The 15,491-nt window shown below is 44.4% G+C and overlaps 1 protein-coding gene across 3 annotated transcripts in view; it reads right to left on the bottom strand.

Annotated features, from left to right (window-relative positions):
- LOC146498584 (protein NLRC3-like) overlaps window positions 1–15,491 on the bottom strand; it is a 350,052-nt gene that overhangs the window by 318,364 nt on the left and 16,197 nt on the right. For 2 of the 3 annotated variants that reach the window (XM_085139928.1, XM_085139927.1), the window contains 2 exons: window positions 2,826–2,904; window positions 2,459–2,663 (listed from right to left, as the gene is read on the bottom strand). In XM_085139928.1, the coding sequence (XP_084996054.1) occupies window positions 2,459–2,663; window positions 2,826–2,904 (284 nt within the window). Of the gene's footprint in view, window positions 1–525; window positions 2,324–2,458; window positions 2,664–2,825; window positions 2,905–15,491 lie in introns of those variants that run through there. The other variant, XM_085139925.1, reaches the window with a different exon arrangement.

The following is a 15,491-nucleotide window of genomic DNA, read 5'->3' as shown; positions in this document are numbered from 1 at the left end:
AAGGGAGCTGGAGATTGACTGACAGATTGGTGCTGCATCTGCAGTGATGCGGACATTCTACAGTCTGTCATTAGAAAGAGAGAGCTGAGCGTAAAACCAATGCTCTCAATTTACCAGTTGATCTATTTCCCTATCCTCACCTATGGTCACAAGATTTGGGTATTGACCAAAAGAACAAGATCGTGGATACAAGTGGCAGAAATGATCTTCGTCCGAAGGGTGGCTGGTTTCTCCCTTAGAGATAGGGGGGAGGAGTTCGGCTATCTGGGAGGGGCTTTGAAGGGAGCCACTTGAGGTGGTTCAGGCATCTGACAACTGACCAGATAAGTGGAAAAGGATAGATGGATGAATGGGCCTGATTACTAAAGTTTATGTGGAAAGAAGTAGAAGTATCTCATTGTTAATTGTGAGACATTCATTTCTTTCAATACTTTTTGAGTTTTACAATGTTTTGGCACCCATTTTATTTGTTTTGTTTGTTTGTTTGTTTGTTTTTTGAAAAGGTATGAGCACATATTTATTTACAGAACTTTGTTGGAGGCTTTGACCACTGGCAGCAGCCTCAGAAGAGCTTCCTCTGAAGCAGAGTATTTCTTCAGTTCAAACTCATCCAGATCTGTTTCTGATGACAGTAAGATGAAGGCCAGAGCTGACCACTGAGCAGGAGACAGTTTATTTGTGGAGAAACATCCTGAACTGATGGATTGTTGGATCTCTTCCACTAGAGAACTATCATTCAGTTCATTCAAACAGTGGAACAAATTGATGCTTTTCTCTGCAGATAGATTCTCACTGAGCCTCTTCTTGATGTACAGGACTGTTTTCTTATTGGTGTGTGAGCTACTTCCTGTCTGTGTCAGCAGACCTCGTAGAAGAGTCTGATTGGTTTGCAGTGAAAGACCCAGGAGGAAGCGAAGGAACAAGTCCAGGTGTCCATTTGGACTCTCTAAGGCCTTGTTCACAGCACTCTGGTAGAAGTGTGTCTCTGCGGATTCTCTTGCTTTTGATTTCTGCAGGGTTGTTTTTAGTTCATCTAGCAGATTGACTCCAGAGTTGTTGAAGGTCAGATGGACATGAAGAGCAGCCAGAAACTCCTGAACACTTAAATGGATGAAGCAGAACACCTTGTGCTGGTACAGTCCTCTCTCCTCTTTAAAGATCTGTGTGAACACTCCTGAGTACACTGAAGCTGCTCTGATATCGATGCCACACTCTGTCAGGTCTGATTCATAGAAGATCAGGTTTCCTTTCTGCAGCTGATCAAAAGCCAGTTTTCCCAGAGACTCAATCATCTTCCTGTTGTCTGGACTCCAATGTGGATCTGTCTCAGCTCCTCCATCATACTTGACATTCTTCACCTTGATCTGAACCACCAGGAAGTGGATGTACATCTCAGTCAAGGTCTTGGGCAACTGTCCTCCCTCTCTGGTTTTCAGCACATCCTCCAGAACTGTAGCAGTGATCCAGCAGAAGACTGGAATGTGGCACATGATGTGGAGGCTTCGTGATGTCTTGATGTGGGTGATGATCCTGCTGGATCGCTTCTTATCCCTGAATCTCTTCCTGAAGTACTCCTCCTTCTGTGGGTCAGTGAACCCTCTGACCTCTGTCACCATGCCAACACATTCAGGAGGGATCTGATTGGCTGCTGCAGGTCGTGTGGTTATCCAGAGGCGAGCAGAGGGAAGCAGTTTCCCCCTGATGAGGTTTATCAGCAGCACATCCACTGAGGTGGACTTTCTAGGGTCATCTAGGATTGTAGTTTTGTGGAAGTTCAGAGGAGGTCGACACTCATCCAGACCATCAAAGATGAACACAACCTGGAAGTCTTCAAAGCTGCAGATTCCTGCTTCTTTGGTTTCAGTAAAGAAGTGATGAACAAGTTCCACCAAGCTGAACTTTTCCTCTTTCAGCACATTGAGCTCTCTGAAAGTGAATGGAAATATGAACTGGATGTCCTGGTTGGCTTTGTCTTCAGCCCAGTCCAGGGTGTATTTCTGTGTTAAGACTGTTTTCCCAATGCCAGCCACTCCCTTTGTCAGCACTGTTCTGATTGGTTCATCTCTTTTAGGTGAGGCTTTAAAGATGTCTTCTTGTCCAATTGTAGTTTCTAATTTCTTGAATGCCGTTTCAATCTGGCTGACCTCGTGTTCCCTATTGATCTCTGCAGTCCCTCCCTCTGTGATGTAGAGCTCTGTGTAGATCTGATTCAGAAGGGTTGGGTTTCCTGTTTTAGCATTGCCCTCTAACACAAACTGGAACTTCTTCTTCAGATTAGATTTGAGTTCACATCGACTCCAACTGAAGTCTCTAATTGAAGTCACTAAATGAAACAAGTCACAAAAAAAAATCAGTCAAAGGCAAACAAGTGCAGATGTTGCATGTTACAGCATTAATTGAAAGATTAATAAATATCTCCCTTATTTGCCATTTTAAATATTTAAAGAAATCTTCTTACTGCTCTGCAGATGGTCAGCCAACTCCTCCTGCTTCATTCTCCTCAGGAAGTCCACTGTGATCTTCACAAATGCCTCTCTGCTGCTCCTCCTCTGCTCATCATCCTCCCTCTGACTCTCTAAGCATTCTGGGTAATCTGGGCTCAGAACCTTCTGGATCTTCTTCAGCTCGTTCTTCACAAAAGTGATGATGTTGTCTTCCAGCAGCTGGAACAGAATACTTTATGAATGAGCCAATCAGACTGAAATCATGGAGCCAAACATCAGATCCATGTTGGACACACTGACAATCCACTGGTCTACAAAGAGCAGCATGGAGATGACTGTGAACAGAATAGATTTAAAAGCAGTTGTTGTAGATGTACAGACCATAAATATGGAGTCCAGCTGTGTTTGATGCTGCTGGGCAGACTGACCAATGGGAACCTCTGAGCTGTCCTGGTCCACTCTGTGGAGGAACCATAGAGAATTAGTTCAACACAGGATAAAGATTCCAATAACTTGAGCTGACTCAAGTTTGTCAAGTTTTAAACTCTCAGATTGTGAAAATATCAGGCCTTTTAAGTTTGTTTTTATGGACTCCCTCTCAGTGGTGATGTATGATTTTGAAGAAGCTCAGAACAAAGTTTGAGATTTCATTCATCTGAAAAAGTAAATAAATCAAGTATATTGTCGAAGCCTCGTGGTGTGATATGAGTCAGTGAACACTTCAGATGTTTTTTCACTGAAGAATTAATCCATCCAAGCATGGCTGCGTATACTAAACTACACAACACAGGTACGGTGGCTCATGCCAGACACAATGGTGCACAACGATCCTTTAACCAACTGTTCTACATACAGGTCCTTCTCAAAAAATTAGCATATTGTGATAAAGTACATTATTTTCTGTAATGTACTGATAAACATTAGACTTTCATATATTTTTAGATTCATTACACACAGCTGAAGTAGTTCAAGCCTTTCATTGTTTTAATATTGATGATTTTGGCATACAGCTCATGAAAACCCAAAATTCCTATCTGAAAGGGTTAGGTTTAGGTAAACTTTCTGTGTCTTACCCTCTTGCTTGAGGGTGTCAATGATGGCCTTCTGGACAGCAGTCAGGTCGGCAGTCTTACCCATGATTGCGGTTTTGAGTAATGAACCAGGCTTTTTAACAGCCTCAGGAATCTTTTGCAGGTGTTTAGAGTTAATTCGTTAATTCAGGTGGTTAGTTTTATAGCTCGTTTAGAGGAACTTTTCATGATATTGTAACCCATGGTTATTTTATTGCCAATTGTATTGCATTTTTATTCTAATTTGAAGTGTTACTGTTTTGTTAAGTGCTGAGTTTTCCCATGTACCGTGAATGCACCATAGCGCGTGCGTGGTGACTTGGTGACCAAACAAGTCCAAATGCTTGTCCAATGCCAAAGACATTCAACCAAACCTGAGAAATATGAGCCCAAAAATTGTCTAGCTCCACACCCAGAAACTCACAGGCATTTACTAAAGTTCCTGGCACACCTAGGGCATGGTTTTGCTTTAAGTGTGGGGAAGACAATCATATTGCAGTAAGCTGCACAAATGATGCTAATCCCACACTTGTCCGAGAAAAGCATGCAGAGTTGAGAAAGAAACAGGCTGATTTTGCTGCACGACTGGCCACAGCCCCGTTTGCTTTAAACTAGTGGCAGCTCCTGTCGTGGGACACCCAGGAGCTGAAACCCTTGATTCCCAGTCCCGAGACATTAGCTTGTGGTCCTGAAGTGCAAATCACAGAACCCATTCATCCCATACACAGCCTAGATCCTAACTTCCTCTTCCCTCAAGGTCTCATAGGCCCACGCTGTGTAGCCTCAGTACTTGTTGATGGGGTACCCTGTGAATCCATAATGGACTCAGGCTCACGGGTTACGACCATTTCTGAGTCTTTTCACACGATGCACCTTTCCCACCTTCCCATCCAGCCAATACATGCTCTTCTTGAAATTGAAGGAGCAGGAGGGCAAAACGTGCCATACTTGGGTTATGTTCAGACTTGCATTACATTTCCCGAAAACATCGCAGGCAAAGAACAACAATTAGCTGTCTTGGCCCTTGTTGTTCCTGAGTGTCACTTTAACAGTAGCATTCCGCTGTTGAGAGGGACAAATGTGCTTTTACAGGTTTATGGACAGTTAGTACATCAAGATGGTCCCAAGTTCATTCGTAAGCTACACTACACACAAGCAGTTTGCAACGATCCTTCAACATGTTGCCCAAGTACAAAGAAATTCCTGCCCTGTCATGTTGCATAGCAAAGGGACAGTGACAATCCCTTCAAGACACAAACAATGCCTAATGGGAAATGTGAGGTTAAGGAAGAACAACCGGAACACAAGTTTTGTCCTTGTGCCGCATGAGCAATACAAGTTACCAGGTGGATTGCTTCTTGAATCGGCTTTAGTAGACATTCCTTTTTAATTCCAGCAGTAAAGTACCTGTCGTTGTACACAATGTTAGTGAACATGCTGTTACATTGCAGTCAAATAGCATTGTCGCTCAAGCTTGTGCAGCCCAACACGTTTCCCCACTAGCATCGAGTCAAACTCGGAATCCTCCAAGTCAAAATGAACCATACAGCAACAACCTCATATTCAACCTTGATGATTCTCCCATCCCAGAGCAATGGAAAGAGCGAATTCTGGGAAAACTGAGATCCATCCCTGAAGTTTTTGCTCTTGATGATATGTCCCATGGCCGCACCACAGCTGTGAAGCACCAAATCAAATTGAACAATGAAACACCTTTCAAAGAACGGCCAAGGCCCATACACCCAAGTGACAGAGAAGCTGTCAAACAATATCTAAGAGAATTACTGGATGCAGGCATCATTCGAGAGTCACAAAGTCCTTTCGCCTCACCAATTGTATTGGTAAGGAAAAAGAATGGCTCGATAAGGCTATGCATAGATTACCGTAAACTAAATCTAAGAAGTCAAGTCAAGTCAAGTTTATTTATAAAGCACATTTAAAAACAACCAAGGCTGACCAAAGTGCTGTACAATAAAATACAAATATAAAATACAATAAAACACAAGTACATAAAACACCTCACTGATAAAAACAATAAGTTAAAACAGTAAGTTAAACCTTGCTAAAAGCCAATGAGAAGAGGTGAGTTTTAAGAGCAGTTTTAAAAGTTCCTAGGCTTGTGGAGAATCTGATGTGAGGAGGTAAACTGTTCCACAGTCTGGGTGCAGCCACAGCAAAAGCCCTCTCTCCCCTAGTCTTTAATCTGTGCCTGGGAACATCTAAAAGCATCAGGTCTGCTGACCTCAAAGATCTCCTGGGGCGGTAAATGCTGAGAAGCTCTGCCAGGTAAGGAGGTGCAGTACCGTTAAGAGCCTTAAAAACCAGCAGTAAAATTTTAAAATCAATCCTAAAAGCAACTGGGAGCCAGTGGAGAGAGCAGAGGACCGGAGTGATGTGGTCTCTCTTTTTGGAGCCGGTCAGCATGCGAGCAGCAGCGTTCTGCACCAGTTGGAGGCGATGCAGGCAGGAACGATCTAAACCAGCATAAAGGGAGTTACAGTAGTCCAGCCGTGATGTAATAAAAGCATGGACCACCCTTTCTAGATCGTTCCTGCACAGGTAGGACTTGACTTTAGCTAAAATCCGTAGATGATAAAAAGATCCCTTGACTACGGAGCTGATTTGTTTATCAAATTTAAAAGCACTGTCAAAAGTAACACCGAGGCTCTTAATGGAGGAAGTACATTTGGAAGTTAGGGGTCCCATAAAATCAAAGGAAAGGTTGGGGTCTTTAGGAAGCCCAAACACAATGACTTCAGTTTTACTTTCATTTAGATGTAGGAAGTTAAGAGCCATCCAAGTCTTAATGTCAGACAGACAGGAGAATAACGGCTGCAGAGAGTCCTTACAGTCTAACCTCAGAGGGAGGTAGATCTGAATGTCATCAGCAAAGGTGTGGAAGGACACATTATGTTTGCGCAGCACATCGCCCAGAGGGAGCAAATACAGAGTAAACAGCAGGGGGCCTAGAATGGACCCCTGAGGTACACCACAAGTTAAAGGAGCTCTGGGAGATGACAGTTCACCGAGGTGAACAGAAAAACTCCTGTTATCCAGGTAGGACTGGAAAAACTTTAAGACAGTACCTTTCAAACCGACACAGTGTTCTAGGCGGGATAACAGTATGTTGTGATCAACAGTATCAAAGGCTGCTGTCAGGTCTAAGGTTACTAGGACAGCAGCACAACCAGAGTCTACAGTTAAAAGCAAATCATTAAAAACTCTCAGTAAGGCGGTTTCAGTGCTGTGACGAGCTCTAAAACCAGACTGAAACTTCTCATAGAGACTGTTGTTGTCTAAAAATGACTGGAGCTGCCTGAGGACAACTCGCTCCAGTACTTTGGACAGAAAGGGCAGATTGGAGATGGGCCTATAGTTAGAGAGTATAGATGGGTCCAGGTTAGGCTTTTTGAGGAGAGGTTGAACAACGGCATGCTTAAAAAGTGTTGGGAAACAACCAGAGCTGAGACAGGCATTGATCAGGACCAGAAGGACAGGTCCAACTGAGTCCAGGACCTGCTTCAGAAGACGAGAGGGGATAGCGTCAGTGGAACAGTTGGTAGACTTGACCATGCAGACTGTTTCATGCAGCTGAGAAAGAGAGATTAGCTCAAACTGGTTAAAGGCAGATTGGCATGAGGGAGAAACACAGGGATTTAAAGGTGGAGGTGGAATGACAGACTGCAGGGAGGAAATCTTGTTAACAAAAAAATATAAAAAGTCATTGCAGAGGGTGGCAGAAGGTGTGAGGCGAGTGGACGTGTGAGGATCAACAATGGAGTTTAGAACACGAAACAGAGTCTGAGGTTTATGGACATTACTGCTGACCAGGTTGGATATGTAGGAGGACTTAGCCTCTTTAGCAGCTTTCTGATAAGTTAAAAGAGAGTCTCTCAGGATATTGAAGGAGATTTGCAGCTTGTCCTTTTTCCACTTTCTCTCAGCACACCTGCAGGAGCGCCTGAGAGCACGAACAGAGTCTGTAATCCAGGGTTCAGTGTGAGCTTTGGGACGGAGCGATTTTAGGGGAGCGATGGAGTCCAGAATAGAAGTGCATGTTGAGTTAAAAAGAGCAATTAAATCTTCTGCACACAGGGAGTCAATCCAGTCCACCGTGGAGAGCTCAGAGTTGTTGAAAGCAGCAGAGAAGTGGGATGGTACATGGGTATTGATGATCCGGTGGTGGCGTGAAGGAGCTTTAACTGCAGCAACAGAACATTGTGCAGTGGCAGAGAACAGAACAGGAAGGTGATCAGAGATACACGCACTCTCACAGATTTCAGAGACGTGGATACTCAGGCCGTGAGACATGACGAGGTCCAGTGTGTGACCTTTCTCATGTGTGGAGCCAGACACACACTGAGTCAGGTTAAAAGAGTCCAGCAGTGATACAAAGTCTCTAACCAGAGGTTTAGATGGACAACACACATGGATATTCAGATCGCCAACAATAAGAAAATGATCAAAATCTACTGAAAGTCCTGATAAGAATTCCCCAAACTCACTGATAAAATCCTTGTTGAATTTGGGAGGACGGTACACTACTGCACACAGTAATGGAGTAGATGAGTTCAGTTTAAAAAGCTGCAATTCAAAGCTGGAAAAGGAGAAAGATGAAATCTGATGACAGTCATAAACTGATTTAAAAACACAGGCAAGGCCTCCACCTTTACCAGAAGACCTGGGAGAGTTGAAAAAACAACAGCCTGGAGGAAGAAGCTCAGAGAAAGCCACAGTCTCACCAGCATGTAGCCAGGTCTCAGTCAGGAACATAAAATCCAGTTCATGAGAAGAGAAGAAATCCTTAAGCAGAAACGTCTTATTGGAGAGGGATCGAATGTTGATCAAAGCCATAGATAAGGTGAGATCAGTAGCTGTCATCGGGCTTGATGTGCGGCTGAGTGGGCGGAGGTTTGAAATAACGGTACCAAGTCTGCGGATCCGTGGCTGGAGAGGAGCCGATGACCCAGCACCCGGAACAGGAGCAACCAGCGACGTACTTGGAGAGTCACGCAGGAGAGGAGCAGGCATCAGGCGCGGGCCGGAGGTGGAAGAGAGTCGCTCACCTGAGGAGAACGCCACCGCCGGCATGGCGAGGAGCGAACCAGACGACTGAAGGAAGCGCGGGCCGAGAAGCGGGCCCGCCGGTGAGACAGGAGCAGCACCAGGCGGAGTTGGAGAGACAGTGTGCACCCAGGGTCCTCTGGGTTGGAGTGAGCCTCTCACAGTGGCAGAGTAGCAGAAACCCATTTGTACAAGGAGAGGATCAGCCAGGCAAGAAAGTGACAGGAATGCCTTTGTACGAGCCAGGAGACCACTTCGCTTCCCTCGTCTTCTCCAGCGTCTTCTCCAGCGTCTTCTCCAGCGTTTTCTCCGGTGTAACTTGGGAGGGAGGAACCAGGTGCGACGTAGGTAAGGCGGAATGCCATGGAGCGGTGGAGGCGCACTGCTTGTTTGCCCATCAAAAACAAAGGACAAAGGTGCTGTCACTGCTGAGTCCCGGATGATAAAAAGAGTTTTTCGGTCATAAGTCCGGAGCGAGTTAATTTCCACAGTTAAGGCAATGAACAGCAAACAGAAAACCAGAAAACAGGTGGAGTGACGGCAAGCCGAACATACTGGCGCCATCTTGTCACGTGAAGAACTATTCGAGATGCATATGCCCTGCCAAATATTGAGGAGACATTCACAGCTCTGAGTGGAGCTAAATGGTTTTCGGTCATGGACCTTAAGTCCGGTTACTATCAGGTGGAGGTAGCCGAGGAGGACAAGCCTAAGACAGCCTTTGTGTGTCCTCTTGGGTTCTATGAATTTAATAGGATGCCACAGGGTGTTACAAATGCCCCAAGCACCTTCCAACGCCTGATGGAGAAGTGTGTGGGTGATCTCCACTTCACCGAAGTGCTTGTCTTTTTAGACGACCTGGTTGTGTTCTCAGACACATTAGAAGAGCACGAATCCAGGCTAATGAAAGTTCTTACTCGCTTGAGAGACTACGGTCTTAAATTATCCCCAGAAAAATGCCACTTCTTCAAAACATCTGTGAAGTATTTAGGGCATGTTGTGGATGCTCACGGAGTCCACAGCAATCCCGAAAAGATCTCTGCTCTGAAATGTTGGCCGCACCCATCCAATTTCAAAAAGCTTAAATGTTTTTTAGGCTTCGCTGGATACTATAGGCGTTTCGTTGAAGGGTACTCCAAGATAGCCAAACCATTGAATCGTCTCACTGCCGGTTACCGGCCACCGAAGAAGAGAGGCAACATTTACAAGAGAGAACCGCCCAGACTTTCTTACAGTCCCACTCAGCCTCTCGGGGAGCAATGGACTCATGAGTGTGAAACCTCCTTCCGAACAATAATTGAAAAGCTGACTTCTGCACCAATTCTTGCTTTTGCCAACCCACAACTCCCCTATGTATTGCACACGGATGCTTGTCGGGATGGTTTGGGAGCTGCGCTCTATCAGGAGCAAGAGGGGAGGCTGAGAGCAGTTGCTTACGCTAGCAGGGGGCTTTCTAAGAGTGAACACAACTATCCCACACACAAACTTGAATTCTTAGCCCTCAAGTGGGCTGTGTGTGAAAAGTTCAATGACTACCTTTACGGTTCTAGCTTCACAGTCCTGACCAACAATAATCCGCTAACTTGTGTTTTGATAACTGCGAAATTAGATGCGGCAGGACACAGGTGGCTGGCTGCCTTGTCTACTTACAATTTCAATATTAAGTACAGGGCAGGTCAAGCAAACAAAGATGCTGATGGGTTGTCACGGCGGCCACAAGAGCCTCCTCATGAAGATGAGGCATTTGTCAAAGAAAAAGCTCGTATTGATGACATGAAAGAACATCTCATTAACATGCCAAACAATCTTGACCATGAAACGTTTTCTGCCTTGTGTCAACGTCACTCAGTGTCATGCCATTCAGAAACCCTCTCAGTTGTCGAGAGTCTTGCTATTGACCCCAGCTCAGTCACTGAGGCTTATGGAGAAGACATCTTACCCTCAATGACAGATGCTGATTGGTGCGCTGCACAAAAGGCTGATCCTTCTCTCGCTCGTGTTATAGCCCTGTTGGGAAGAGGCTTGAAACCCAGCCCCAAAGAAACAAATCTTGAATCGTCAGATGTTAAACTCCTTCTGAAACAATGGAACAAACTCGAGCTCAGTAATGGCGTGCTTCGCAGGAAATTCAATGACAGAGATTCCCTTGTGTACCAGTTAGTACTGCCCCAAAAGTACCGCGACAGAGCCTTGAAAGGTGTACATGATGAGGTTGGTCACCTCGGGGTTGAGCGTGCCTTACATCTCGCTCGGGCAAGGTTCTACTGGCCACGAATGGCTCAATCCATTGAAGAGAAGTGTAAGAAATGCTCACGTCTCATGAGGAAGGCCCTTCCCCAAAAGGCTGTTCCACTACAGAATATCCAGGCAACTTACCCTCTTGAGCTAGTGTGCATTGATTACTTGTGTATTGAGCCCGATAGTCGAGACACCAGAAATGTGTTAGTATTGACGGACCATTTCACAAAATTTGCAGTCGCAGTCCCGACAAAAGATCAAAAGGCTAAGACAATAGCCAGGGCTCTTTGGGATCACCTTATTATCCCCTATGATATCCCTAGCCGTCTGCTTAGTGACCAAGGCGGAGATTTTGAATCTAAGCTTGTTAAAGAGCTCTGCACATTTATTGGGACAAGCAAAATTCGCACAACACCCTATCATCCACGAGGAAACCCAGTGGAAAGGTACAATAGGACTCTCTTAGACATGTTAGGCACACTGGAGGACAAAGACAAGTACCATTGGAGAGACTTTGTTAGGCCATTAACACATGCCTACAACTGTACACGAAATGACGCAACAGGGTACTGTCCATACGAACTTATGTTCGGCAGACAGCCGAGGTTGCCTATTGATCTTGTCCTTGGTACTCACCCGGGCAAAACCAGTCCAAAGTCTTACTCTGACTATGTTAAAGGTCTTCGCCAAAACCTCCAAGAGAGTTACACCCTTGCCAGCGAACACTCACAAAAGATGGGTGAGAAGAATAAAATGACACTGTTTCCAGGTGACAGAGTTTTAGTAAGGAACGTGAATGTTAGAGGGGAGCACGAACTTGCTAACCGTTGGGAACAAAATATTCACATTGTTGTCAAATGGGTCAAAGACAGCCCAGTGTATGTTGTCAGACCGGAAAACGGAGACGGCCCCCAGCATACATTGCACAGGGATTTGCTTCTCCCTTGTGGGTTCTTACCTGTTGGAGATCAGGTTGGATCGGACTCTCAAAATGGGAATCAAAGGAAAATGAGGACCAGGAGTAAACCAAACTGCACAAAAGGCGACGACAAGGATAATGGAGGAGAGTACAGTGATGAGGATGAGATGAGTGATGAAGAGGGATTATGTTTTGGCACATGGAATCCACAAATCATCACGAAAGGCCCTTACATTCAAACTGAGTCAGCTCATCCTAAAGCCCAACAGCAAATGGACAGTCATCCCCCTGCATCTGACAACACCATATGTGTTAGGCGCTGTCACTTGGTGTTCGCTCGCTCTGTGGTAGAGTATCACTTCCTGTTCCTGCTCAAACACAGTGGTGTTTCTGAGTAGCTTATTTGCTTAGCAGTTTAATTAACAACTTTTAAATACATTCTTTTTTCAGAGTATAATCTTCACGTGCTTCATCCGAAGCACACTTTCTGTGTACTCACTACCTAATTTATAGCCAAAGTATTCATTCACTGTCTCTGTACTGTTTCGCTAGCTTAGCTTAGCTCGTAGCCGACTCGTTAGCACCATGGCTACTTCACCTGTCCCTCCTGCACTTTCTTGCTCATTGTGTCAGATGTTTAGTTACTCCTCGGCCTCCTTTAGCAGTAATGATATCTGTAACAAATGTAGCATATTTTCAGCTCTGGAGGCCAGAGACTGAATTGGAGACTCGGCTTCGCACCCTACATTCACCCTTAGCTAGCCAGGCCCCTGTAGCTGGTGCAGCCGAAGATAGCGTAGGCCCCGCTAGCTGTTCCCCGGCAGATCCCAAGCAGCTGGGGAAAGAGGGCGGCTGGGTGACGGTGAGGAGGAAGCATAGTCCTAAACAGAAGCCCCAGGTACACCACCAACCCGTTCATGTGTCTAACCGTTTTTCCACACTCGGCGACACACCCGCTGGGGGTCATACTCTGGTAATTGGTGATTCTGTTCTCAGACATGTGAAGCTAGAGACACCGGCAACCATAGTCAATTGTCTTCCAGGGGCCAGAGCAGGCGACATTGAAGGAAATTTAAAACTGCTGGCTAAGGGTAAACGTAAATTCAGTAAAATCATAATTCACGTCGGCAGTAATGACACCCGGTTACACCAATCGGAGGTCACTAAAATTAATATTGAATCGGTGTGCAACTTTGCCAAAACAATGTCGGACTCTGTAGTTTTCTCTGGTCCCCTCCCCAATCAGACCAGGAGTGACATGTTTAGCCGCATGTTCTCCTTAAATTGCTGGCTGTCTGAGTGGTGTCCCAGAAACGATGTGGGCTTCATAGATAATTGGCAAACCTTCTGGAGGAAACCTGGTCTTGTTAGGAGAGATGGCATCGATCCCACTTTGGATGGAGCATCTCTCATTTCTACAAATATGGACAAATTTATTAAACCCCTCCAAATATGACTATCCAGAGTTGGGACCAGGAAGCAGAGTTGCAGTCTTACACGCCTCTCTGCAGCTTCTCTCCTCCTGCTACCCCCCCAAAAACCCATCTCCATAGAGACTGTGTCAGCTTCCAAAAAGACAAAAAACAAACTAAAAACCAGCAACAAACAACTTAAACATAAACAATTACAAAGAAAGAACAATACAGTATCCACATCTGAACCAAAGAGTAAAACAGTGAAATGTGGATTATTAAATATTAGGTCTCTCTCCTCCAAGTCTCTGTTAGTACATGACTTAATAATTGATCAACAAATTGATTTACTCTTCCTTACAGAAACCTGGTTGCAGCAGGATGATTATGTTAGTTTAAATGAATCAACACCCCGAGTCATTCAAACTACCAGAAATCTCAAAGCACAGGTCGAGGGGGCAGTGTGGCAGCAATTTTTCACACCAGTCTATTAATTAATGAAAGACCAAGACAGACTTTTAATTCATTTGAAAGCCTGATGCTTAACATTGTCCACCCCAGCTGTGAAACTCAGAAACCAGTCTTACTTGTTATCATCTATCGTCCACCTGGGCCTTACACAGAGTTTCTATCTGATTTCTCAGACTTTATATCTAATTTAGTTCTGACCTCAGATAAAAAAATTATTGTGGGTGATTTTAACATCCATGTAGATGCTAAAAATGACAGCCTCAACATGGCATTTAATCTGTTATTAGACTCAATTGGTTTCTCTCAAAATGTAAAAGAACCCACCCACCACTTTAATCACACTCTCGATCTTGTTTTAACATATGGCATAGAAACTGAACATTTAACAGTGTTTCTTGAAAACCCTCTCCTGTCTGATCATTTCCTGATAACATTTACATTTACAATAATTGATTACACAGCAGTGGAGAGTAGACTTTATCAAAGTAGATGTCTTTCTGAAAGCGCTGTAACTAAGTTTAAGAATATAATCCAGCCACTGTTATCATCGTCAATGCCCTGTACCAACACAGAGCAGAGCAGCTATCTGAACGCTACCCCAACAGAGGTCGATTATCTTGTTAATAATTTCACCTCCTCACTATGCACAACTCTGGATACTGTAGCTCCAGTGAAAACTAAGGTCTCTAATCAGAAGTACCTGACTCCGTGGTATAATTCTCAAACACGTACCCTAAAGCAGATGACTCGTAATCTGGAGAGGAAATGGCGTGTCACAAATTTAGAGGATCATCATTTAGCCTGGAGAAATAGTTTGTTGCTTTATAAGAAAGCCCTCCGCAAAGCCCCAGGTTTCTCTTCAGCACTGTAGCCAGGCTGACAAAAAGTCAGAGCTCTTTTGAGCCAACCATCCCTTTAACGTTAACTAGTAATGACTTCATGAACTTCTTCACAAATAAAATTTTTATCATTAGAGAGAAAATTACCAATAATCATCCCACAGATGTAATATTATCTACAGCTACTCTTAGTACCATTGATGTTAAGTTAGACTCTTTTTCTCCAATTGATCTTTCTGAGTTAACTTCAATAATTACTTCCTCCAAACCATCAACGTGTCTTTTAGACCCCATTCCTACAAAACTGCTCAAAGAAGTCCTGCCATTGATTATTTCTTCGATCTTATATATGATCAACCTATCTCTAATAATCAGCTATGTACCACAGGCCTTCAAGGTGGCTGCAGTTAAACCTTTACTCCAAAAGCCATCTCTAGACCCAGCAGTCTTAGCTAATTATAGGCCAATCTCCAACCTTCCTTTCATATCAAAAATCCTTGAAAGAGTAGTTGTCAAACAGCTAACAGATCATCTGCAGAGGAATGGTTTATTTGAAGAGTTTCAGTCAGGTTTCAGAGCTCGTCACAGCACAGAAACAGCTTTAGTGAAGGTTACAAATGATCTTCTTATGGCCTCTGACAGTGGACTCATCTCTGTGCTTGTCCTGCTAGACCTCAGTGCAGCGTTCGATACTGTTGACCATAATATCCTATTAGAGCGATTAGAACATGCTGTAGGTATTACAGGTACTGCACTGCAGTGGTTTGTATCATATCTATCTAATAGACTCCAATTTGTGCATGTAAATGGAGAGTCCTCTTCACACACTGAGGTTAATTATGGAGTTCCACAGGGTTCAGTGCTAGGACCAATTCTGTTTACATTATACATGCTTCTCTTAGGCAGCATCATTAGAAGACATAGCATACATTTTCACTGCTATGCAGATGACACCCAGCTCTATCTGTCCATGAAGCCAGATAACACACACCAGTGAGTTAAACTGCAGGAATGTCTTAAAGACATAAAGACCT

Source organism: Neolamprologus multifasciatus, chromosome 18 (assembly GCF_963576455.1).
Source record: "Neolamprologus multifasciatus chromosome 18, fNeoMul1.2, whole genome shotgun sequence".
Lineage (NCBI taxonomy): Eukaryota > Metazoa > Chordata > Actinopteri > Cichliformes > Cichlidae > Neolamprologus > Neolamprologus multifasciatus.
Note: the sequence above shows the minus strand (reverse complement) of the source record. Positions and strands in the feature narration are given on the sequence as shown.